This window comes from Odocoileus virginianus, chromosome 3 (genome assembly GCF_023699985.2).
Source record: "Odocoileus virginianus isolate 20LAN1187 ecotype Illinois chromosome 3, Ovbor_1.2, whole genome shotgun sequence".
NCBI classification, from domain to species: domain Eukaryota; kingdom Metazoa; phylum Chordata; class Mammalia; order Artiodactyla; family Cervidae; genus Odocoileus; species Odocoileus virginianus.
In genome coordinates this window covers 44,430,463-44,457,852 of record NC_069676.1, presented here as the reverse complement: position 1 = coordinate 44,457,852, position 27,390 = coordinate 44,430,463, and the positions used below count along the sequence as shown (strand labels likewise).

The 27,390-nt window shown below is 44.2% G+C and overlaps 1 protein-coding gene across 1 annotated transcript in view; it reads left to right on the top strand.

Moving 5' to 3' along the window:
- Window positions 1–27,390, top strand: part of TRPC7 (transient receptor potential cation channel subfamily C member 7) — a 98,096-nt gene that overhangs the window by 46,137 nt on the left and 24,569 nt on the right. Inside the window, exons 5-6 of the mRNA XM_070457979.1 lie at window positions 10,888–11,121; window positions 19,904–20,168. Coding sequence (XP_070314080.1) covers window positions 10,888–11,121; window positions 19,904–20,168 — 499 coding nt within the window. The remainder of the gene's footprint in view (window positions 1–10,887; window positions 11,122–19,903; window positions 20,169–27,390) is intronic.

Genomic DNA, 27,390 nt, shown 5'->3' with positions numbered 1-27,390 from the left:
AAGTCTGCAACCAAAGGCTCACTTGGTGGAGTCGCCGGCACTCAAGTTGAAAAGGAACAGTAGAGCCTGTTGTAGAGTGAGTTCTGTGGCCTTCCACAGTTCAGTGTCTATCCCCATTCTCCCTAGTATAATGCCCCCACCTCCAATTTAACTAAATTAAGCACTTTAACACTAGGTACTTTGCAATGGTCTGAATGTTCATGTCCCTCCGAATTCATATATTAAGACCCTAATTCCAATGTGATGGTATTAGAAGTGGGGCCTCTGGGAGGTGCTTAGGTCATGAGCATGGAGCCCTTATGAACAGGATTAGTGTCCTTTAAAAGAGACCCCAGAGCGTGCTCTTACCCTAACTCTTCCACGTGAGGATACAGCAAGCAATCTGCAACCTGAAACATTCTGGCACCACGATCTTGGACTTACAGCCTCCAGAACTATGAGAAATAAATTTCTGTTCATAAGACACTCAGTCTGTGCAACTTCATTATAGCAACCCAAATCAAGATATCGTTTTCTTAAAAAAAAAAAAACTCATATGTTGAGTTTATGAATAAAACAAAGGATTTACAGCACCATTCCCTCACTTATCTCATCTGGACAGCAGGTATAAGACTAGTAAGTGCAAGCATATTCCCCCTTAAGTGGGTATCCTATCATATGTTACCATGATTCTCCTACTAGGCCATGACGTCTTCCTGATTCCATATTTCTCTTCCTGGGTATCAGGGCATTATCACAATAAGAGGAAGCATCTCTAGCTACAGAAGTCCCAGCTTCCAGCTTCTACCCATCAAAGCAAAGCTGAGTTTTCAAGACCGTTACATCATTAGTATTATGAAGGGGAAGGCTTATTTTTCATTGACCTACTTTCTATCACATTTGAGACAAAAGAAAGATTCTAACTACTTTTTCTTACTAGATTATATTTTTCAAACTTTTATTGTAAATTATTTTAAGAATTGGAAGTATCAAAAGATTATAATAAACCCTTTGAGCCAATCTCGCATCTTCAACAATTAGCAAATCAAAGCTAATCTTTGCTTCATCCTACTTCCCTTCTCCCAACTCTGTAAAATTTTGAGCCAAACCCTAGGTTTCATAAAATTTCATTTACAAACATTTTGTGTGTATACTAAAAGAAAATTTCTCGTTTACTTTTTTCCAATCGTTATGTGCTGCAAGTTCACTGACATGTTTTCTGAATCATCTGATTTTGATCTTCAACCAATTAATTTTTCATTTCAAATATTGTATTTTTCAACCCTTTAAGTTCCACTTGGTTCCCTCTTATAACTTTTATTTCCCTCTTTGTAGTGTTTGTGTTTTCCTTTAAATCCTTGAACATAATGTACGTATTTATAGTAAGAACTGTTATAAAGTCCTAATTTCATCATTTCTATCATTTTTGGGTTACTGACTAAACTTTCTCTGGACATGGATCATTTTTTCCTATTATCTTGGTGAGTTAGTAATTTCTGATTGAATGATGGACACATCATATGCTATATTGTTCAGCATTTAGATTTTATTGTCTTCAAAGAGATATTTTGTTTTATTCTGACAGGCTATTAAATTCTTACAGATGAGTTTGATCCTTTTCAGACTTTCTCAGAGTGGATCTGGAGAAGCTTTACAATAGGATTGATTATCCCTGTACTAGAGACACACATCTGGGGTCACTACTAAATGGCCTCAATAATCAACAAAGGCTCTCAATTCTGAAGGGGCAGAGCTCAAACATCTCTCCACTCTGGGTGAACAGTTTCTGAGCCTTAGAAATGATTCTGCTTACAGCTCTCTGGTGGTTGTTTGTAGAGTTTTACTCTATGCATTCGTGACTTAATATTAAGGGAACATTCAAAAGGATTTTACTTATGTAATTTACTTATGTAAATTTCTGGACTCGTTTTGTTTGTGTTTGGTTTTGGGTTTTTGGTTCTGCAAAGTACCTTTCTCTCTGGAACCCTGCCATATAACATCTAACCACTTCAACCTTCCTGAACTCCAGTCTCTGTCTCTTCACTTCATTGGAACTGCTGCTATGCTTCTAGGATCCCTCTCTACACCTTGCACATTGAAATGTGCCTCTATTAAAAAAAAAAGACAGGGCTATCATGTGACTTATCTTGCTTGCTTCTCTTCACTAAGGATCACAGAGCTGTGCTATTTCCAACATCTGAAAATAGTTTCTTTTTTTCCCCAGTTTACTGCTTCACCATGACAGATAATAGAAATCGGGATTCTTTTTCTAAAACAGAACTACAAACATAAAAGAAAATGAATAATCTATGTTCAAATACCCAGTCAGGATTCAAATGCCTTTGAGAAGATAAATTGAATAAATATCTGCCTAGCTTCCTTCCTCTCCTCCTCCAGGTCTCTGTCCACATTTTGCCGTATCAGAGGAGTCGAGCTGGTAAGAGGAGGCTCTCTCACCTGCCCCCTTTGATGAGATGAAATGTGAACAGAGACCTGAAGGAAGAAAGAAAGCAGCCTTTGCAGGCATCTGGGTGAAAAGCATCCCAGACAGACAGTTCAGTATGTGTCGAAGGCTTAGATTCAGGAGCAAGCTGGCAATGTCTGAGGACAGCAGAGAAACTAGTGTGGCTGCAGCAGAATCAGTAAGGGAGAGAGGGCAGAGAAGAGGTCACAGGGACAGACAGGGCCAATCACACAGGCCATGGAGGCCACGGTGCAGAGCTGAGATGACCAGAAGTGACTGGGTAGTTCTGACCACAGAAGTGACATCCCACAACTTCATTTTCTAGTGGACTGCAGGCTGCTGGGTAGAGAGCAGATGATTCTGGGACAAGAGCAGAAACAGGGAAACCAGTTAGGAGGCCACTGCACTAATTCAGGTGGAAAATGGCTGATTTGGGGGAGGCAGTAGAGTAGGTTATATTTTGGAGGTAAAACCAATAATAGTAATTGCTACTGGACTGTCTGTGGGGTGTAAGAGAAAGGTGGTCAAAGAAAATTCCAAGTGTTTTAGTTCAAGTAAGGTATAATAGATATTTTCTCTAAGGCAGGAACTGCAGCCATGAAATTAAAAGACTCTTGTTCCTTGGAAGAAAAGCTATGACAAACCAAGACAGCGTATTAAAAAGCAAAGACGTCACTTTGGTGACAAAGGTCCGTCTAGTCAAAGCTATGATTTTTCCAGTAGTCATGTAAGGCTGTGAGAGTTGGACCATAAACAAGGCTGAGTGTGGAAGAATTGATGTTTTCAAACTGTGGTGCTGCATAAGACTCTTGAGAATCCCTAGGACAGCAAGGAGATCAAACCAGTCAATCCTAAAGGAAATCAACCCTAAATATTCATTGGAAAGACTGATGCTGAAGTTGAAGTTCCCATACGTTGGTCACCTGATGCAAAAAGTTGACTCACTGGAAAAGAACCTGATGCTGGGAAAGATTGAGGGCAGGAAGAGAAGAGGGTGACAGAGGATGAGATGGTTGGATGGCATCTCAAGTCAATGGACATGAGTTTGAGTAAACTCTCGGAGATAGTGAAGGAAAGGGAAACTGGCATGCTGCAGTCCATGGGGTCGCAAAGAGTTGGACACAACTGAGTGACTGAACAACAAATAACGCAGGAAAGACCAGGGAAGGAGCAGTTTGAAGACAGACATGGAAATCAAGAGTTCAGTTGAGATTATCTATTAGATCTCCAAGTGGAAATGTCAAGTAGCAAACTGGATATACATGCTGAAGTTCAGAGAGGCTGGGGTGGGAAACATTACTTGGGCATGTCAGTCTATTGAAAGTAAATTATATGCAATACCTCAACTGTGAATGTGAATGGATGAAGCGAGAACCAAGCCCTCTGGCACAGCAGTAGTTAAAGGATGGGGAAACAAGAAGAATCTTATCCAGCAAAGGAGACTGAAGTAAAAGAGTGGTGTCCGAGAAGCCAACCAAGTCACTGTCAGGACCCACGGACTGATCACGTATGTAGAATGGTGCCAACAGATCAGGTGACAGGAGGCCTGAGGACTGACCACTGACTTCAGAAGCAAAGTTCCTGAGTAGCGAGAGGGGATGGGACCCAGCAGGCCAGCGGAGGGCTAGCCCTCAGCAGGAGTGCGGAAGCCTCCTCTACTGTACCAGGAGGAAGGTGGCATTGAGGGCACAGAGTAGGTAGGCTGGTAGGGGCAGTGGTAAACGCACTTGCACATGTAAGTCTTCTGTTAGCATTGTTTCCATTTTCTCAATTTTTTCCTCCACAAATCCATTCTAGTTATTAAGCATTATATTATATACCAGGCGCTGTGCCAGATACCAGGGAAGCAGTTCTAAAAATAAGACGAATGTTATCTTGACTCTAAATACTTCCTGGAGTTCTTTAATTATTCAATATTACTACTGCTACTAACAGCCTTAGAAAGACACTGAGCACGACGTTCACTGCTCTCTTCGGGCGGGCAAACCCTAAGGTCCACAATCTGACCTGACCTCTGCTCAGACTTGGAGAGGCTTGAACTGGCAGCAGGCCCTCACTGAAAAAGGCCTCAAGCACTACTCCCAGGCGCTGCCAGGAGAAACACAGAAACACAGCACACGGTTCTCCTCCCCCAAGACTCAGGAATGTGGTCCTTCGGACAGACTGGCTATACAAACACCCAAACCATGACTCCCTCTCGACCAGGACTGGACAGGACTTAGGACCCTAACAAGTTCAGCTGGCTCCCGCAGAGATGGAGAGAGGGGCTGATCACTAAGAGCTGAGGGGCCTTGTCCAGGTGCCCCTGCTTCTGCCCTTATCACCCCCGTGCCTCGGCAGATGCTCAGCGCAGGAGCTAGAGATCCACTGAAAACGTAATCAGATTGCATTCCTTGGCCTCCCAACTCTTTAATGCCATCCCGTCTCCCCCAGCGTGAGAGCTACTGTCCCTGTAAAGGACTCAGCCCTCCACCTCTGTGCCCTCATCTCCCACCACCTCCCACCTCTCTTGCTCTCTCTTAGCGCCACCTGCCTCCTTGCTTCAAACTGTCTCTGCCTCAGAACCTTGACTTAGGCTGGTCCCTCTGCCTAAGGGTTTCCCCCAAGGGCAGTGCCATGGCTCACTTCCTCACCTCCTCAGGTCTGTGTTCAAAAGTATCCTTTTCTAAGTGAAGTCTTTTTTTAACTGACCTATTTAAAAAAATGCAAGGTCCTCCCCCACTCACTGCCCTCCTAGTCCCCTCTTCTCTTTTTCTACATGCTTTCTTTTGTTTCTTACCAGGCTCCTCTGTCCATGGGATTTTCCAGGCAAGAATACTGGAGTGGACTGGAGTGGGTTGCCATTTCCTTCTCCAGGGTATCTTCCTGACCCAGGGATTGAATCTGTGTCTCTTGCATCTCCTGCATTGGCAGACAGATTCTTTACCACTGTGCCACCTGGAAGCCCCAATTAATATTAGCATTTCTGTAATCAAACAAATTGTAGCTCTTTTCATCTTCTGTTAGCTCTCACTCCATGTGGATATCTGGTATTCCCAATTACCTCTTTCAATGGCCACATAGCAGGTCAATGATCTATTGCTTCTCCAAATCTCTACTGGGCATGTGGGTTGTTCTTCTTCTGCTGTACAATTCTATGGAAGGGTCAAACCCAATCAGAAATATATTCTTCCTGAACTCCAGATGCTTTACTTGATTACCAGCAGAGTTTTGAGACACTTCTGGATTATAAATCCAGGAGATTTAAAGTAAGGGCAGAGGAGATGGAAGCCACAAGGAGATTAAGATTACATGCAAAGATAGAAGGAAAACCAGGGCACGGTATCAAGGAAGACGCGAGAAAAGCACAACATAGGAAGGAGAGACGAATTTGGAGCAGACATGTGTGTTCTCTAGAGCTGTAAGACGACCTGCTTGGAAACGACCAAGTAAACCAGAAATCATAGACCCTTGGCCTGAAGAATCTCCAACATCAGTTTATACCATAGGACATATCTTTCTTGCCTATCTCATTAGCAGTCATTAGCAGTCACTCTGGGGTAAAGGAAAGAGCTGATAATCCATCATGTGAGTTAGAGACTATGGCTAGACCAATGCTCACCAGAGGACTATAACATTTGTGGTCTGCAGAAAGCCATGGAGCTTGGAGGGCAGGAAGCCTCTCCACTATGCAGGTCCCTTCTCCATCTAGGAAGAGAATTATGTCATGAAGACTCTCTCAACCCAACTCTTACAGAGAACCTGGCAGTGTTTTCTTAAACAGCCACCCCAGTTGAAAGCCCAATTGATGGAGATGTAAAAGTCTAGCAAAGTAGGAAAACACACTTAAGGAGGCGAGGAGGAAAGAGCTTGAGACTGGTTATCAAGAGACCCAGGCCTGACTGTGTCCCTTCCTCCTTGGTGGCTCAGCCTCGCTAAATTTCAGCTCTCACGTGTATAAATGTGAGGATCAAGTTGCCCCCTCGGCCTACCCACCACAGATTACAAACTCTCTGAGGGCAGTGCTAAGCCTTAGCTGCAGAATCATACATGTAAGTTTGACCAAGAATAAAACTGCCAAAGAAAATGAGCTGTTTCTCACCCAAGTCATTCCTTTGATGGTTTCTTCATTGATTTAGGTAAGATTTCCAAACAGACTACTTCAACCAAACTGCCAAAATTTCTCCCAGCAAATCAGACCACATTACTGATCCATTTATCACCTTCAGGAGCTATCTGGCTGCTCAGGGTGACTATCTAGATATTGAGCTGCCTCGTCTCCCCCTCAAGGTCTGAAGGAAAGCGTTTCAGGATCTACTGGGCCTTCACTAACCTTCTCTGATGCCAATCTCCAGTCCCTTATCCCTACCAACCCTTAAGCCATACTGAGCCTCCTGCAGTTTCCTAGAATAGCCTGTTCTCCCTCATGGACACGGCCTTTCAGCCCCTGCTCCTTCCCCCAGCTAACTCCTCATGCCAGGAGTCACCTACTTCATTCAGTCAGAAGTATGTTATTACAGGCACTGTGCTGGGTCTCATGACTCTACTACTGACTGCTCCTATCCCTGTGTGTCCATGCAGTCTCCTGGACATTCTTATTACAGCATCTGTCACCTTGTAGCACTACTGTTTGTAGACACACCTGTCTCTAGCACTAGACCGTGTTTGGGGGGAAGCATCTTCTTGGCTGCTATACCCCTAGAATGGTCCCTGGCACAAAGTCGGAGCTCAATACTGTCCATTAAGTGGTGAATGAGTTCCTGAACAGTGACAGTAAGTCTGCGCCTAGTAGAGAGCATGCGGGGCGCTGGGGAGGCGGGCGACAGTGCAGTGGAAAGAGGGTCCTGAACTCACTGAGACTCTGGATAATTTACTTGTCATCTTTGTACATGAGTCTGTCCATCTGTAAAGTGGAGACAATTAGAGGAGGCACCTACCAGGCTGTAAGGAAGCTTTAGAATTAGAAAAGGGCTTAGCACAGGGCCTGGCACCTAGAGGATGCTCAACAATGATTAGCTACTAAAAGTCAGGGGAGAAGATGAGCTTTGTTAGAAAATTTTTGAATCTATTAATACCATCTCCTTGCCTGAAAAACAAATGAACCTTAAATGAGCTTGAGACCCAGATCTGTTGCAAAGGACCTGCCTGGAGTTTGGATGTTAGGGCTTGAAGGTTGAGGGCTTCTTGGTATATTCTCCTGCCTGTGAGTTAACAGAATGCCTAAGCCCCGACTCAATAATCAGAAGGTAACCCAGAAGAACAGACAAGCCTCCCAGGAGGTGGTCTGGGGGTCCAGAGACAGTGTAGAGAAACCCTATGTAGAGGAAGGGATTATGGCCATTTAAGGAGTTCACACAGTTAAGTCTCACAGGAATCTGAAGGGGGATTCCCTTCTGAAAACCATCTGAGGCAGGGATCGGGGTGAACAGCCTTTTAAAGTGTCAAGCCCCATCTCAGCAGCCTGCAGGCCTTACTTAGAACCTGCCTGAATGAAAAGCTACTCATTTCCCTCAAGGCTTCCCAGCATGTCTCAATCTGTTCCCCTGCCAGTCATCCCCATTAATTACCAGTGACTTTGCTCTCTTCGCTCCAGACATCCCTGAGTGAAGGGGTTGCCTGAAGGAGGCTCCAGTGCCCAACATCCTTACCCTCTAAGCCCCTGGGCTCCATATCCTCACCAGATTGACATGCTCGGGGCAGGAGTCCAGGGGGCTCAGCTTGGATATAAAATGCTGAACTACCCTCAGTACCTTGGAAGCAGGAAACCTGATTTCACTCACTAAAGTACTTAATTTCACACATTTCTTTTTTCGTTAAGCATTCCTGTTGCTCAAACCCTTGGGCCCATGCTACTCTTACTCCTGGCCTTAGAATAATTTAAATTAGTCTGGGTAAGTTAATATGTAAATCTGGGAAGACTGACATGGGCGCTGGACCATGGAGGAAATGATTTGCAGTCCCCAATGAGGTGCCTCTATGTTGGTCAGAAAAGTCAGTTTACTGTAAATAATTTGCATTTCAGATTTACAGAACTTTTAGTGCTGGAAATTACATCAAAATTTCAAGAAAATCAAGGAACTTATCCAAGGTCACACACCCAAAAAGTGACCGAGGTAGAACTGAACCAAGGGCTTCCTGAATTAAGGTAATTGATAGCCTGTAATTCTCCTAGTGCTCAGCTAAAAGCAGTCCACCAAGACATTAGGAATTTTAATTATCAGGGGGAGGGGGCAGGTGCATAGAGGAAAGCAACAAACATTATTTTTTCCAGGCTGTAATGGTTTTTCCGGTAACATACTTTAAAAACCTATTTGAACGGGCACAGATGAAAGTACATTTCAGTGTTAGAGAAATTTTACTTCACTGAATTACCACAAAAATTTTCAAAGTGTAAGCTTTGGAAGTATGGCTTTGTGAAGATAAAAACCAGGGAACAACAAGGTGTGTGTGGTGGTGGGAGTCTTGTAAAAAGATTTTCAATGTTTTGGGACATTTCCTTTTGCAGAGACTCCAATTTGATACAAACATGCAGCTCTTAGAATCTTTTTCATTAAACAAAGCCACAACTTCTCTAAACAGCTGTGGGAGAGGCAGGAGGAATTGGAGAAGACAGGTCATCCATATTTGATGCTCAGGAGCCAGGAGGGTGCCAAGAGGCTGGCGGTGTTAACCTTTAGGGAACATGTGATCAGTGAGCTGGAACTGTCTCACTAACCAACCAGTTAGTGATTCTTTTACCACATTAACCTCCTAAGTAAGCAGATGAAGTGTAACATGATATAGAATGGGCTAGTTCTGCATCAAATCTTTCCTGTGTCTGAGTAGCTATAAACTCTTTGATGTTAATTAGAAAACATTCAAGAGTCTTTTTCCTTCATTAAGTGTTAGCTGCTCAGTCATGTCCGACTGAATCTTTGTGACCCCACAGGCTGTAGAATACCAGGCTCCTCTGTCCATGGGATTTCCCAAGTAAGAATAGTGGAGTAGGTAGCCATTCTTGTCTCCAGGAGATCTTCCCAACCCAGGGATTGAACCCAAGTCTCCTGCATTGTAAGGCAGATTCTTTACCATCTGAGCCACCAGGGAAAACTTTTCCTTCATTAGCTGCTTTCAACCCAATTCTATTTCCTGGAGGAGCAAAAACCATAGTGGTCAAGAGTATGGACTCTTGGGCAAGACCTTTCAGACTCAAATTTCAGATCTCCTGCCTCCTATCTGGAGAATATCCTCACTATGGCTAAGAATATGTTAACTGTAAAACTGCGATAATAACAGAATGCACTTCATAGGCTTATTGTAAAGATTTGAGGGAGTTAATACATATATATAGAATATGTACACATTATGTATAAATGATAATAAATGTGTATTATAAAATGTTTATTATCCAAATGTTACTGAGTGATTTATTTTTAATCATCTAAACCAATTTACTTTTAATAATCAGTGAAGATAACGGTAGAGAAAAGCACTATTCAGTACAAATATAAGGCAAGCCACATCATAAGCCACAATTTTAAATTTTCTGATAGCTACATTATAAAAGCTGAAATTAATAATAGATTTTATCTAACCCAATATATCTAAAATATTGGTATTTCAACATGTGATTGAAATTTTAAACTGTTGAAATATTTTACATTTTTTGTGTAAAGTCTTTGAAATTTGGCACGTATTCTATACTTATATATGTAGCATCCCTCAATTTAACTGGCCGCATTTGGAGTGCTCAGTAGCCACATGGGACTAGTGGCTACCATATTGAATCATGCAGGTATACACACTCGAGTTATTAGTCTAGGCTACCTCATGAGACTGACTTTGAGGCGGGGTGGGGGAGCTAGCAACATCTTATTGATTTCTACATTGTTTACTATGTAACAATGAAGACACAAGTCTTTAAAATCCAGTAAGTTGTAAAAGAGTAAGGAAAAAACAAAACTAATAACCAAAACAAACCGTTCCAGGAGAGGCAGGAGGAACCTGAAACATTCACAGAAATACAAAGGAAAGCGAGCTAATCAGGGAATTAGGGGAACTGGGTTCTAGATCATAACTGGGAAAACCCTTTCCCATTCCCGGACGTCAGTTTCATTATACTTAGTTTAGAACTGTATGATTACTTATAACCTTCTAGTTCTTAAAATAGTCTTACAAATGTCAGCCTTTATATTTCTCACATATTACCTCCAGGAATCTATCAACAGATGAGAATTCTCTCCTCACACCTGGAGATGATTTCTCTGTAAGCAGGACAGGTGGCACAAATTCTTGCAGCCTGAGAATTTCCTAAGTCTACATCTGCCTTTGAAAGCATATTTTTGTGCACTGCTGGCTCTCAACATCCCAAGCTCCAAAGAGCTTATTACGTTTACACCTGCCCCCTGGTCCCCTCCGTGGACCCTGTGGTCACACACACCCTGAGAACTGAGAACAACGAGCCTGACCTTCTCACTCTCCCGCAGGAATGATCTGGTCCGAATGCAAGGAAATCTGGGAGGAGGGGCCGCGGGAGTACGTGCTGCACCTGTGGAACCTCTTGGATTTCGGGATGCTGTCCATCTTCGTGGCCTCCTTCACCGCGAGGTTCATGGCGTTCCTGAAGGCCAGTGAGGCCCAGTTGTACGTGGACCAGCACGTGCAGGACGACACGCTCCACAACGTCTCACTTCCGCCGGAAGTGGCCTACTTCACCTACGGTGAGTCGGAAGTTGCGGTGAGGATGAGTCTGCAGGTGTTCTGCTGCGCGTTGATTGGCTTGTTTGCAGGGCGTGGCCAGGAGCTTGGGTGTTCGGCTGTTGGTGGTTTATAACGTGGCTGTGGCCCACTTTGGTTTTTTCTAATGTCAAAGCAGACCGTCCTCACCATCTCCCAAGGAAGTCCTGGTCCCTGCAATAAACTAGCAATAGAATGTGGAATTAATGACTATGAGAAATGTATCAATTTGTGTTGTATGCTTTGTTGTTTTTTGTTTTGTTTTGTTTTGTTTTCAATTTGTGTTGGAAAGGATGGATTTGTTTTGGAAAGACTATTGGAGCCTCCGTGGGATTCTTTTCTTTTCTGTTTTTTTTTTTTTTTTTAAGAAAAATCATTTTTGATGTGGATCCCGGAGTTTTTCCTACCTTACTGGATCCCTGTATTCTGTGCAAGAATAAGTCTTGCTTTCCCAGTTCAAAAATTATTTTCTCATGATAAGGTATGTTCTTAGAAGGTGCCTTAGTTCTTTCAAATCACAAGGCCATACAATGTTAGGTACTAGATTGAATTTTTAGTAATAATAGTAAGAGTTATAGCATTTATCAAGGACCCACTTAGATGTCAGGAACTGTATAAACATTTTACACTATAAACTTCAGTCCTTGCAACAGCCCCATGGAAAGGTTATTTTTGTTGTTCCTATTTTATTGATGAAGCAATAGGTTTTCATGGCATGGTTTATAATGTTCCCAGAAATACAGGATTGCCTTGGATAGCAAGGGATTCTTGTTCAACATGAAATGAAAACAATGCAGTTTGGCATAGCCTTTATGTTCCCAGGCTTTGGAGTTAGAGAGACCTGGACTCAAATCCTACTTCTGTAGCTTACTGTAAAGACTTGTTTGCTTAATTTTTCTGACCCTCAATTTTCCTATATGTAAAAGTGGGATAATGCATATGTCAGAAAGTTTGTGTTGAGGGTTAAATAAGATAGTACACATGAAAAATTTTGCACTGTGTTCTGAAATATTAAATGCTCACTAATAGTAACAGTTATTATCCCTACTACCTGTGGGGTCATTTTCTTGCTCAGTCATTATATCTTCTGTACTAAAGGAGAAAGATGAGTGGGGGAGAAGAAACAATAGATATCTGTTGTTACCAGTCAATTAGCTGGACATTACAGTGGCAGCCCCTACATCATGAAGGTTTGAGTGTCAAATGTCCCTGTTATATGAAAGCCACATGGTGCTTATGACCACAGAATCTTCATGATCCAGTGCAGCAATGATCTGCAGAAGATCTGTGGCCCCTTAACATAAAAGTTGAGTTGTTGCCCATATTCAATGTAGATTGAGGTAGGCAGATTATGTTAAATGTAAATGTGGGAACCCCCCCCCCAATTAAGAAATGGAGTCTTGCAGAATTACAAATCATCCCCTCTTCATTTGTTGGTTTAGGAAATCCAGACATTTTAAAAGCATGGGCTTGTATATTTTCTATGCTGCTCAGGGTTCGTTAAGGAAAGATGAGAGAATCTTGATACTGCATTGAATACTTTTCTTAGGTCTGTGATTCAAGCCACAGTACTGTTCACTGGTGACTTCTGTTTCTTTTATGGATTGTATTAAAGTCACACCCAGTCCAAAGCTTTGCACTTTATTGCCCTTGCATTGTGGTTCACCCTGTGCCCTTGAAATCTTTCTCATCTCAAAGGCTTGGTTTGTGCACCAGTTATGGAGGCAGAGTGCCCTCTAGTGGTCATCCAAGCAGTGGTCCTTTCCAAATTATACAGCACCAAGTAGGCAGGTGTTTTTCAGGTTGCAATTTTTTTACCTAGAAACAGCTGCAAAAGGAAGAAAATCCCTTTGTCTGAATTGTCAAAGTGCTATTTGCTTTTACAACCATCAAAACTCTTAACAGCCAATAAAAGTTGAATCAGTTCAGTAAATTCACTCAGTCGTGTTCAACTTTTTGTGACCCCATGGACTGTAGCACACCAGGCCTCCCTGTCCATCACCAACTCCCAGAGTTTACTCAGACTCATGTCCATTGAGTCAGTGATCCCATCCAACCATTTCATCCTCTGTGGTCCCCTTCTCCTCCCACCTTTAGTCTTTCCCAGCATCAGAGTCTTTTCAAATGAGTCAGTTCTTCACATCAGGTGGCCAAAGTACTGGAGTTTTAGCTTCAGCATCAGTCCTTCCAATGAATATTGGGAACTGATTTCCTTTCAGTAATCAGTTGGATCTCCATGCTGTCTAAAGGACTCCCAAGAGTCTTCTCTAACACCACAGTTCAAAAGCATCAATTCTTTGGCGCTCAGCTTCCTTTTTAGTCCAACTCCCACATCCATACATGACTACTGGAAAAACCAAGCTTTAACTAAATGGACCTTTGTTGGCAATGTAATGTCTCTGCTTTTCAATGTGCTGTCTAGGTTTGTCATAGCTTTTCTTCCAAGGAGCAAGTGTCTTTTAATTTCATGGCTATAGTCACCATCTGCAGTGATTTTGGAGCCCAAGAAAATAATCTCTCACTCTTTCCATGGTTTCCCCATCTATTTCCCATGAAGTGATGGGACCAGATGCCATGATCTTAGTTTTCTGAATGTTGAGTTTTAAGCCAACTTTTTCACTCTCCTCTTTCACTTTCATCAAGAGGCTCTTTAGTTTGCTTTCTGCCATAAGGGTGATGTCATCTGCATATCTGAGGTCATTGATATTTCTCCCGGCAATCTTGATTCCAGCTTGTGCTTCATCCAGTCAAGCATTTCTTATGAAGTACTCTGCATATAAGTTAAATAAGCAGGGTGACAATATACAGCCTTGACGTACTCCTTTTCCTATTTGGAACCAGTCTGTTGTTCCATGTCAGTTCTAACTGTTGCTTCCTGACCTGCATACAGGTTTCTCAAGAGGGAGATCAGGTGGTCTGGTATTCCCATCTCTTGAAGAATTTTCCACAGTTTGTTGTGATCCACACAGTCAAAGGCTTTGGCATAGTCAATAAAGTAGATGTTTTTGAATACTTTTCACTAAAACTTCTGACTGGCTCACTAGGATCTGATAACAGCTATCTTAATAGCTTATCTTACTTAATAGATTATCTTAATAGATAACAGCTATCTTAAGAGGCTACAGGAGTGGCTTTTATTATTACAGCTGAGGTTTAAAATAATAAATTATAAGGAGAGATGAAAACAAAATTCCTTTTGGGGTCTGTTTGAAGAATCTGAGTCCTATTTCATGCTATCCAAATGTGGTATTTATCTATGGAGAGGGCAACAGATGTATTGGAAAAATATCATTTGGTCCGCTACTTCTCTTTCTGAGTTGACACTGATGAGGACACAAAGTCCATGAATTTATATATTTCCATTTATAATTTAGAATGCACTACATGAAACTCTGGCAAGTAGAGGCCTGGCTTCCCTTACTAAAGATCTCTTACTGCCCTTTATTATTGTAATTGTTTAACAGAGTCTATGCAAATAAAGAACAAAATCCTTCCTCTTCCATCTCCCTTGGGGGCCAAAAATCACTATGTAATATCCTTACTATTTGCACTTATCTGGCTCTGAAAAGGACCCCATACCCCAAATCCAATCTTTAGAATGGCAATAATAGTACCTACTCTACAGGGCTGTTGTGAAAATTACAACTAATGTAAGTGTAAGGGCTAATTTAGGTTTGTCTATGTTGCTCCATTTAAGTTTCACTTATTATTTCTCAACAGGGACTCAATTGACTTGTTCAGCAGGGCAGTCCTCATGGCTGGTCTGTCTGGAACACTGCAGGATATTAGCATCCCAATAATACTCCTACTCAGTCACTGTGATGACCAGGGATGCCCCCCAACACATACCATCCAAGGAGGAAGATGTCACTTGAAAATCACTGTTTTATGTCTTGACATGTAGTAGGCAGCTTATTAAAGAAAGCTGCTGCTCTCCGCACCATCAGAACTACAATAGGAATACTGTACAGGTTTGCTCTGCTGTAGGAATACACGCAGGGTGGTGCAGACCCTCACCAGTGACCACAAGCAGAATCTCCCCAGCACAGGACAAGTCCCAGGACTCTTGCCACATGGAACAGGGATGCCATAGCAAGCCTGGATGACTGGTCACCACTTTTGGGTTCTTAGCTCAACCAAGGAGCAACTCCCAGACACACACTGTCTGGGAAACAAAACCCAGGAGCATCTTCTCAGGCAAGAACCTTCAGATTCCTGGCCCCCGTGTGTGTTGTCACTTAAGTCCTGTCTGACTCTTTGTGATCCTATGGACTGTAGCACACCAGGCTCCTCTGTCCATGGGGATTCTCCAGGAAAGAATACTGGAGTAGGTTGTCATGCACTCCTCCAGGGGATCTTCCCGACCCAGGGATCAAACCCACATCTCCTGTGACTCCTGCAATGCAGGCAAATTCTTTACCTCTGAGCCACCAGGGAAACCCCTTCCTGGCCCCCATGTGAGCTCATTTGTTCTGATTTATGGCTAAACTTGTGGTTAGGATTTCATTCAATCATTTAACAAGTATTTATCAGCACCTGCTATATGCCAGACCCTTGTCCCCAAGGAGCCCTGGGTCGTCTGCAATTTGTTTTCCAGCTAAGCACTTTACATTTATGATTTTATTTCATCCTCATCACAGTTCTGTAAAGTTGATGATATTATCCTCAGTTTGCAGATGGGGAAAATGAAGCTTACAAAGTCACTGGATAGCCTCTTCAATAAATGGTGCTGGGTAAACTAGACAGCTACATGTCAAAGAATGAAATTAGAACATTCTCTAACACTATACACAAAAATAAACTCAAAATGGATCAAAGACTTAAATGTAAGGCTGGGTACCATAAAACCCTTGGAGGAAAACATAGGCAGAACATTCTTTGACATAAATTATAGCAATATCTTTTTTAATCCACCTCCTAGAGTAATGAAAATAAAAACATAAATAAGCAAATGGGACCCAATTCAACTTAAAAGCTTCTGCACAGCAAAGGGAACCATCAACAACATGAAAACATAATCCACAGAATAGGAGAAAAATTTGTGAATAATGCAAATGACAAGGGATTAATCTCCAAAATATACAAAAGCTCATGCAGCTGTATCTCATAATAACAACCCAATCAAAAACTGGATAGAAGATCTAAGTGGACAGTTCTCCACAGAAAAAATACAGATGGCCAAAAAGCACATGAAAAGATGCTCAACATCACTGATTATCAGAGAAATACAAATCAAAACCACAATGAGGTATTACCTCACACCAGTTAGAATTTTTGTTGTTCAGTCACTCAGTCGTGTCCAACTCTTTGCGACCCCATGGACCTTGGCATGCCAGGCTTCCCTGTCCTTCACCATCTCCCAGAGCCTGCTCAAACTCATGTCCATTGAGTTAGTGATGCCATCCAACCATCTCATCCTCTGTTGTCCCCTTCTCCTCCTGCCTTCAATCTTTCCCAGCATCAGTGTCTTTTCCAGTGAGTTGGGTCTTTGCATCAGATGGCCAAAGTATTGGAGTTTTAGCTTCAGCCTCAATCCTTCCAATGAATATTCAGGATTGATTTCCTTTAGGATTGACTGGTTTGATCTCCTTGCAGTCCAAGGGACTCTCAAGAGTCTTCTCCAGCACCACAGCTCAAAAGCATTAGTTCTTTGGCATTCAGCTTTCTTTATGGTCCAGCTCTCACATCCATACATGACTACTGGAAAACCATAGCTTTGACTAGATGGACCTCTGTTGGCAAAGTAATGTCTCTGCTTTATAATATGCTGTCTAGGTTGGTCATAGCTTTTCTTCCAAGGAGCAAGTGTCTTTTAATTTCATGGCTATAGTCACCATCTGCAGTGATTTTGGAGCCCAAGAAAATAAAGTCTCTCACTGTTTCTATAGTTTCCCCATCTATTTGCCATGAAGTGATGGGACCAGATGCCACAATCTTAGTTTTTTGAGTTTTAAGCTGGCTTAGTTTTAAGCCAGCTTTTTCACTCTCCTCTTTGACCTTCATCAAGAGGCTCTTTAGTTCCTGTTCACCTTCTACCATAAGGGTGGTGTCATTCTCATATCTGAAGTTATTGATATATATCTCCCTGCAATCTTGATTCCAGCTTATGCTTCATCCACCCCAGCATTTCACATGATGTACTCTGCATATAAGTTAAATAAGCAAGGTGACAATATACAGTCTTGACATACTCTTTTCCCAAATTGGAACCAGTCCATTGTTCCATGTCTGGTTCTAACTGTTGCTTCTTGACCTGCATACAGGTTACTCAGGAGGCAGGTAAGGTGGTCTGGTACTCCTATCTCTTTAAAATTTTCCAGTTTGTTGTCTGTGTTTGTTGTTTTCCAGTTTGTTGTAATCCACACAGTCAAAGGCTTTAGCATAGTCAATGAAGCAAAAGTAGATGTTTTTCTGGAATTCTCTTGCTTTTTCTATGATCCAATGAATGTTAGCCAGTTGATCTCTGGTTCCTCTGCCTTTCCTAAATTTAGCTTGAACATCTGGAAGTTCTTGGTTCCTGTACTGTTGAAACCTAGCTTGGAGAATTTTGAGCATTACTTTGCTAGCATGTGAAATGAGTGGGATTGTGTGGTAGTTTGAACATTCTTTGGCACTGCCTTTCTTTTGGATTGAAATGAAAACTGACCTTTTCCAATCAGAATGGCCATCATCAAAGGTCTGTAAACAACAAATGCTGGAGAGAGTATGAAAAAAAGGGAACCCACCTACACTGATAGTGGGAATACAAATTGGTACAATCACTAACTAGGAATAAAGCTACCATATGACCCAACAATCCCACTACTGGGCATATACCCTGAAGAAAGCATAATTGAAAAAGACACATGTACCCCAATGTTCACTGCAGCACTATTTACAATAGCTAGGACATGGAAGCCACCTAAATGTCCATCAACAGATGAATGAATAAAGAATTTGTGGTACACAGATACAATGGAATATTACTCAGCCATAAAGGAATGCATTTGAGTCAGTTCTAATGAAATAGATGAACCTAGAGCCTATCATATGGAGTGAAGTCAGAAAAACAAATATTGGGGAGGGAGGTGGGAGGGGGGTCGGGATGGGGAACACATGTAAATCCATGGCTGATTCATGTCAATGTATGGCAAAAACCACTACAATATTGTAAAGTAATTAGCTTTCAACTAATAAAAATAAATGGGAAAAAAATTTAAAAGACAAATATGATATATTAATGCATATATAGGGAATCTAGAAAGATGGCACTGATGAACCTATTTTCAGGGCAGCAGTATAGACACAGACACAGAGAACCGATTTGTGGACACAGTGGGGGAAGGAGAGAGTGGGACAAATTGTGAGAGTAGCATTGAAACATATACGTATCCATGTGCAAAATTAGACAGCCGGTGGAAATGTGCTATATGACACAGGAAGCTCAAGTCAGGCGCTCTGTAACAACCTAGAGCGGGGGATGGGGTGGGGGGTAGAGGGAGGTTTTCAAGAGGGAGGGGACATCTGTATACCTATGACTGTTTCATGCTTATATGGCAGAAACCAACACAATATTGTAATGCAATTATCCTCCAATTAAAAATAAATGTAATTAAAAAAAAATTAGAACTACCATATGATCCAGCAACCCCACTCCTGGTCACATACACAGAGAAAACCATAATTTGAAAAGATATATGCACCCCAATGTTCATTGCAGCACGATTCACAATAGCCATGACATGGAAGCAACCTAAATGTCCATTGACAGAGGAATGAATAAAGAAGTTGTGGTACATATACACAGTGGACTGTTACTGAGTCATAAAAAAATGAAATAATGCTATTTACTACAGTACAGATGGATCTAGAGTTTATCACACTAAGTAAGTCAGAGAAAGACAAATATCATATAACACTCATATGTGGAATCTAATTTTTTTAAAGATACAAATCAACTTATTTACAAAATGGAAGCAGACTTACAGATATCAAATGCAAACTTATGGTTACCAAAGAGGAGAGGGACAAATCAGGAGCTTGGAATGAAAACACACACCACCATATATAAGGTAGATGATCTATAGGGACCTACTACACAGCAGAGGGAACTCCATCCAATATTCTGTGAGAAAAGAATATTTTAAAAAATATGTATGATTGAATCACATTGCTGGATACTTGAGACTAACACAACATTATAAATCAACTATACGCCAATAAAATTAAAATATTTTTAAAAAAATTTTAAGTGACAATAAAAGATTTCACAGGAAAAAAAAAAAAATGTTAGCCACTGTCTAGAAAGGCCACTTGCAACCTCAGGCCTTCCTGATACCTAGGTCTATGCTCCGCACCACCACCTTCTTGTGATGGGACAACCCCTGCTTGTAGAGCTCAGACCCTGGGAAGGAAGACAGGAGAGCAAGCAGCCTGGTCAAGGCCATGACGGGAGCGTACACAGGCCACCGTGGGAGCAGAGAGGGGCAGGGAGGCTGCCCAGAAGGCGGGGGGTGGGGGGTGAAGGGGGGCACAGAGGACGTCCCAAAAGAGCTGACACTAGAGCAGGGTCTTGAAGGAAGGCTGGGATTGAAGTGAGGGGAGGGTGCTCTAGACAGATGAGCCAGCATATGCCAAGAGGGAGGGTGGCACCTTCAGTGTATTGGGATGAAAAACAAGGGCAGGCAGACAAGTGATGAGGTCAGAGGCCTCTACAGATGCCTAACTGGTTTCTCTTCCAGAGCAGATCCTGTGGCCCAGTGAGTGACCCAGCTTGTTTTCTTTTAGCCAGGGACAAGTGGTGGCCTTCAGACCCTCAGATCATATCAGAAGGGCTATACGCAATAGCTGTCGTGCTGAGCTTCTCTCGAATCGCATACATCCTGCCAGCCAACGAGAGTTTTGGGCCTCTGCAGATCTCCCTGGGGAGAACCGTGAAAGATATCTTCAAGTTCATGGTCATTTTCATCATGGTATTTGTGGCCTTCATGATTGGGATGTTCAATCTGTACTCCTACTACCGAGGTGCAAAGTACAACCCAGCGTTTACAACGTGAGTATCCCAGAGCCCTCTCCTGAGCAGCGCCCCAGCTCCCCAGGCATCCTTGGCAGCCTCTTGCGGGTGGTTCCTTGCAGGAGACTCGGGTTTCCTTGGCATTTCTAAAGGTTAAAGGCGACTTCAGTCGAGGGTGGTTTCAAGTTCAGGTTCTGGTGTTGGAAGAACAGAAGAACTACGTTAAACCTTCACTTAAATCTTATGTGCTATGTGGCCATGAGCATGTTCCTTAACTTCTTTGAGTCTTAGTTTCCTCATCTTTAAAATTAGGCAACTAATAATACCTGCTTAATAGGGATAGTGTGAGGATTCAATAAGGTGATTTAGCTGCCACATAGTAAAATAAATGGAATTATTACTATTACAATTAGCTTAATCTGTGTTACCTAGAAAGCAAAGCCCTGGGCAAGTCTTGCATGCCAACATTTCATTGGAGAGGAGAAGTTGCAATCCAAATGAAATAAGATAGAAGGAAAAAAGAAAATGGCATGTAGGAGGAGGGAAAGCACATACATGTTGCTGATCGGGCCACCATCTACCAAGACCCCACAACTTGGTCATGTTAGACTTCTACAGTGAGACATACAGTCCTGCACTGCAGAACAGCCCATCAGGATAGAATTAGAGAATTTATCAGCCACATCTTTCCCACCTGCTTTCTCTCATTAGTCAAATTCACTCAACAGGACATTTACGTACCTAACACTTCCAGGTTAGCCCCTGGGGCAACCATATCCGCACAAGTCTGCCTGTGGGCACAGCTCAGCAGCTCTCCATGCCTGGCTGGGCAGACCAGCGTTGTGTACAGGCAGTGAGCGAGTTCTGCAGCATCACATGCCTCAGCAGCACAGAAGGCCCTGGAAGGGGAGGCAAGAGGAGGTGGAGTGACCTGAGACGAGGTGCTTGTCAGCCCAACTCACCTCGGGGACCAGAAGGAGCTGCTGCAGGCAGAGTGAGCAAAGCCTTGGCCTCCCCCAACCCAACCCCCTCCCCGGGGTGGGGACAGAGCTCACCAAGCCCATGTCCACAAAGACCTGGAGCTCCTCCCCGCTGGGGGATGCTGGGTGGTCTCCTGGAGGGCCCTCAGTAGCACTGAGCAGTAGTCTGGTAGAAGAATCTGGCAAATCTGAGTTTACATCCTGGCGTGGGCATTTAGTAGCCAATAACCTTAAGCCAGGTCACTAGATTGGTCTGAGCCTCTGTGTCCTCACTGGCAAAATGGAAATAAGGCTCATGAAAACCTCATAATGAGGTTGATAAATACCTTCACAAATAAACGAAGCAGTTCTATAAAGTGCCTGAAGCCCAGAAGCATTTCCAGTCCAGGCCCTGCCCCAGGCTCACCTCATCCCAGAATTGCTCCCAGCCTTCAAGGCTTCCATCCAGAGTCTGGACGGAAGGACAGTCAGGTCTTCAGCCACAAGCATGGCAGCTGGGACCAACAGGGCTAAACTCTTGCTGACCCAGGTCCCCAAGAAGCCCCAAGGGGGGCTGGAATTTTTTTTCCAAGCAGTGACAAGGGTGGAGCCATACCGTGCAGACTCCCTGAGCAGGTCCCACCTTGCAGTAGGACCTCCAGTTGACCCTTCTCCCAGAGAAATCACCCTTCAAGGGAAGGTCCATGACTTGAAGAACCCAGACCAAGTGCAATGGGCCCCATGCCCCTCAGCTCTGAATCGTAGACTGCACTGCCCAGCCCAAGTAGAACTGCCTAGAAGGGTGGGCCCCTGGAGCTGCGGAAGCACAGAAGCTGTTACTGTCTGAGGCCAAGAATCAGTGTGTGTTCTCAGAGAGCCGGGGCCTGGCCCAGTGCTGAGAAAGGTACCGGAGGGTAGCTGGCTGTGTGTCTCAGCCCACCACACCCCCGGCTCAGACAGGCTAGGTTTCAGTCTGACAGTCTGAGCTCTTCTCTACTGGTTCTGTGGTCCTGGGCAAGTGCTTCATTCCCCACCCCACCCCGGCCCCAGGGCATTCACATCCCCAGCTCTGAAATGACAACATCAAGATGGCCATCTTCACAGGATTATTGTAAGAATCCAAAACGAAGAAATTGAATATAGTGCTTGGCATATAATGAGCCTTCAGTCAGTGATAATAGTGGAGATGGTGGATAAGGAGGAGGAGGGCGTGGATTGAGCTACAAGAAAGGACACCTGGGTACTGACTGTTCCTAGGACCCTTTCTGGACAGGGACCTCGCCTACCAGCTATTCACCAGATCGGGCCCAATGCATTAGTGAGTCAGGTGGACTACCTTACAGCACTCCAACACTGCGTGATGAGCTGCTGAAGGGGTGAAATAAGCTTGAATCACCCCAAAGCAAATTTTGCTCTGGATCTGCTAGAGGCAAAGCTAACTGTATGCACCCAGGGTGGGATGCACTGTTTACTGACATCAAGTCAAGACATCAGTCTTGACACAAGGGCTCTGACCCTCTGTGGTCAGGCCCTGATGTTCTTCCTGTGTTTTCAGTCTAGGATGATGCCTTGTACATAGCATTGCTCACTAAATCCTCATAAACAAGCACGAGGGAACCCACAAGAGAAAGCAAAGACAAAGTCAAAGCCGCAGAGTAAGCAATCAACGGGGAATGTGAGCATGAGGACTCTCTCCTTTCTCCTGCCCTGGGTGTTCTGTGCAATCCCCCTTTGCTCCCCCTACAAGGAAGCTGCACTGTTAGCTCATGGTTCCTCCAAAAGTCAGTACCATGACACCTGGGACATGAACAAGGTCATAACTTAACAGTAGGGTTGTGAGTGAAAGTCGCTCGGTCATGTCCGACTCTTTGAGACCCCATGGACTCTACAGCCCATGAAATTCTCCAGGCCAGAATACTGGAGTGGGTAGCCTTTCCCTTCTCCAGGGGATCTTCCCAATCCAGGAATCGAACCAGGGTCTCCTGCATTGCAGGCGGATTCTTTACCAGCTGAGCTACCAGGGAAGCCCAAGAATACTGGAGTGGGTAGCCTATCCCTTCTCTAGAGGATCTTCTCGACCCAGGAATCAAACCGGGGTCTCCTGCATTGCAGGCGGATTCTTTACCAACTGCGCTACCAGGGAAGGTGCAAGAGTAGGGCTGATGGGGCGACAATTCTCAGCTGGACACACACAGCCAATCCAGGGAGGAGTCTTCGGCATTGGGAGGAGCCATGGGGAAAGGTGAAAGCAGCAGGAGGGGCCAAAGCACTTGGTTTGTCCCAGGTGCTGGGAACTGAGTAGAGACTCTGTAGACATGAGAGACCCAAGCAGAAAGGATCCAGGCCCTCCAGAATGGGCAAGGGAGAGAAAAAGGCATGGCAGCGGCAAGCATGGTAAAGAAAGGACAGGATATTTATCGCCTTGGCAGCCCCTGAAAGGGGATGTGAAGCTGTGAATAGGATTTGATTGAACAGGGAAACAGTCAATAGAGCAGTGAAGTAGAGAGGAAAGAATGGATTTTTGTAAATGTCATCTCTTACCTTTTGACTGCTCCCTGGAGCATATCACTCCCCCCCAACCCGAGATCTTCTTGATATGCAAAGAGCCACATGAGGATAACGGATTCGCATGACTTAGGGGCTCAGAGCTACTCTGAGTGCCTGCAAGACTGACAATAAAGCTGGATGACTCCCGTGAATGCTTCATAGCAGCGCGTACCCAGGCCACTCTGCCCAGCTCAGAATCCTCCCTTTGGCCCACCCCCAGGGGCCCTCTGTCTGTGGACTTTGGAGCGTTAGGGTATGATGGATCCTCTCATCTGTTTCTATAGTCAGAAGACTGAACCCTACAGAATGGAAATTTGGGCTGGAGCACACTACAGGCACGCTACCCCTATCTTTGCCCCGGTAACCCCACCCCAGCCATGTTCAAGGACATCTTGGGTCCCTAAGGGCTGTTCAGGAGTCCACTTTGGAAGTCAGCCATTAGGAACCAACAGAGCACTGTCCCATACGCTATCCGTTCACCTCGGGGTGAGGGCCCAGGCCACCTCATAAGAGCCAGTCCCACTGAGTTACATGTACACGCTTATCTGCTCAGTTGTGTCCAACTCTTGGCGACCCCATGGACTATAGTGCACCAGGCTCCTCTGACCATGCGATTCTCCAGGCAAGAATACTGGAGTGGGTAGCCATTCCCTCCTCCATGGGATCTTCCCAAACCTGGGATCAAACCCAGATCTCCTGCATTTCAGGCAGATTCTTTGCTGTCTGAGCCACCAGCAAAGCCCTTGCTGAGCCAAGTGAGAGTCTTACTGAGAGCATTTCAGGCCCTCTGCCATCAGAATAGGCACCCATTCCTGGCAGAGAGCATGGTCAGCAGTCAAATCCTAGGAGCAGTTCCCAACTTTCCTGCTCCCTTCCCCTTCAGAACCAAAGGTCTGCTTACATTTCACAATGGCTTCAGTGTCAGGAGCTGGCATTCAGGGAGGTGCAAGAACAGGGGTGTGTGTGCACAGGCCACTGGGTAGTGGGCTCGGCTTGTCTGCCCATGACAGACAGGCACCTCTGGCAACTCACTGTCTCTGAGTCAGATTCTGTTAGATACTGCAGACAGCCAGAGGGGAGGAGGAGAAGGTATGCAGACCAGCTTTATGCTCTCAGAGTATGAAACCTAAGTGTCCTGAGACAAGGGTAAGGAAGTGGAAGTGAAATCTCCTGAAAATGCATTTTCTTTCAAAAAGTCTTAAAGTTCTCAATTCCAACTGTTAGAGATTGTGTTCTTATTGGGAACATATCTTTGATGTTATCATGAAAATTAGTAGACACATAGGATTTGCTTTCTGGAGTTTTCTTTTGCAGCCCCCTTTGTTGGAATGCACATATTCCATAAGGCAAAGCTTTTCTGCTTAGAGATCATATGGAGACCTTGGGGTCCAGCGCTCTAGTTACAGTGTTGGAAAAAGGGAGACAAAAATCCTTGACTCACTAGTGACACATAGCTTGGTGAGAATGCCAAGGGAAAGGGTGGGTTTCCCTATACTCTACCTGGTGACTGAGGTAGGACAGGTACCCAAAAAGAGTAGGAGCTGGGGGCAACGAGGGGTCCCAGAGCAGGAAAGTGAAGGGCTCTCTGACATGACTCAGGATGGGCTCCTGGTCTTCTCTTTGGGTGAACTTGGCCTCCCCCACTTAGTTTTGACTGGAGATTAAATGTAGGCCCTGACCCTCAAAAGGGATCCCAGCCAATCTTTGCTACAGGCTGTCGTGGAGTCAACTTCATAGCAGAGCTGGGTTGAGACATTTCTAGTTAAAAAATACCTCTCTTAAGGTTATTCCATTTCTGAGGAATCATTTTAACAAAAGGAACTTCAGCAGTGCTGGGTAAAATTAGAAGCTTCTGTTTTCTCTGACAGTCATGGAAAGTTTCCATACTCTTATGTACAGAAGCTCATATGCACACCAGAGGCAGAAGGCACCGAGTCAGCTCCAGCCACCTCAGCGGGGCTGCAGGAGAGCCAGCTCCTCCCTCCGGTCAGCCAGGAGGTGAGCCCTGGGGCTGAGGAAGAGGCTCCCTGCAACTCTGCCCACACATACCGCACCCCAGGGCCACCGCACCACCCTGCGGCTGACCAGCTCATAATAGACACATGATCTGCCCTCTCATTTAACCCACACAACAATGGAATAACACAGACACCACTACCAAGAAACTGAGGCTCAGTGAGATACTGGACTTGCCCAGGACCACAGAACCAAGAAGAGGGTTTGGACCCAGATCTGCATGGCTTCAGGCCTGTCCTCCACCTTTTGACCTAAAATTCCTCCACTCCCACACCAGGACCTGTGCTCTAAGGTAGAAGCTAAGTGTCTTTAAAAGTTGGGTCACTTTCCTATGACACTAAATACTAAAGAATGGCATCTTAAATTCAGGTTTTGATTGTCCTTAGGAGCTTGATGATTCTACCTATCTCCACTCTCAATAAGCAGCCTGTGATTGTCCCCGGGTAAAGCATGTTTCTATTCCAAACTGTGCTCATTCATTTGACAAATGTTATGGAGCAGCTACTCCATGCCAAGTTCTCTGTTTGGCCCTGAGGTTATAAAGATTAATAATACAATCTTCCCATCCTTGAGGAACTCATAGACAAGTAGGGAATTTCAACAAAGGGTGGGGGCATCAGTTATTTACACCACATGATCAAAGGGTACTCAGGAAGCCCAGTGAGGAGGAAGCACTGAAATCTGCCTGGCAGGGTGAGGGAAGGCTTCATGGAGGGGGGTGACCCTAAACAGAGGATTGTGGAGGCCTGTTTGAGGTAAAGGAGCTGAGCACTTTTTTTAAATGGAGAAAGCAGCTGCCTCATTCCCCTGGTTTGGATTTGTTCAGATGTTTCAATGCCTCATAATATATGAGAATTTTCTTAACAACAGCAAAAGCCGCTTCCAGTGGCAAGGTCTGGGGAAGGGACAACAAACAGCATGTCCAGCCACAAAAGGTAGCAAGAAGAAGCCCCTGAAGCAGCCCAAGAAACAGGCCAAGGGGATGGGTAAGATAAGGCATTTATGCAGAAACAGAAAGAGAAGCAGAAGAAACTCTAGAAACCAAAAACAAAGACTGAGGGGAGAGCCCCATGGTCAAGGAACAGTTAAGAAATCTGCCCAAAGGTAAGCTCTTCCCTGTGCCTCAGGCAATGGTGATCTCTATTCCTTTCCTGTTTAAACATCTGGATCCCCTGCCATAACATCTGTTGCAGCCTATAGTTAGAATGCTAAGTGTTGTCTTAGAGCCTATGGTACATTGAAGAGTAAACTTTGTGAAAAGAAAACAGGCAAGTAGGTGAGAGTTTGGGGAAATGGTGGAAAATTCAATCAGATAATCCAGCAGGAGCTAGACTGTGATGGTCTTTAGAAGTCAGTCCCAATAGGGTGTTAGCGTCTCTAAGGCCTTTTTAAAAAGAGGAAGCTGGTTTTATCTGCTTCCAGCAAAGAGGCTGTGACAATAGTGTAAAGGGTGGGTTGGAAGGCAGAGGAAGGGCCTGAGCCTGGTGCTGGGGGTTTTATAATGAGCAGAAATACTCATGGAACTTGCAGACTGGTTGGGAATGTGTTAGTCGCTCAGTCGTGTCCGACTCTTTGCGACCCCATGGACTGTAGCCCACCAGACTCCTTCTCCAAAGGGGGTTTTATAATGAGCAGAAATACTCATGGAACTTGCAGACTGGTTGGGAAACAGCTATTAGTCAAACAGTCACAGGAATGAGGGCATATCTGCAAGTGAGCAAATGTTCTGGGAGAAATGC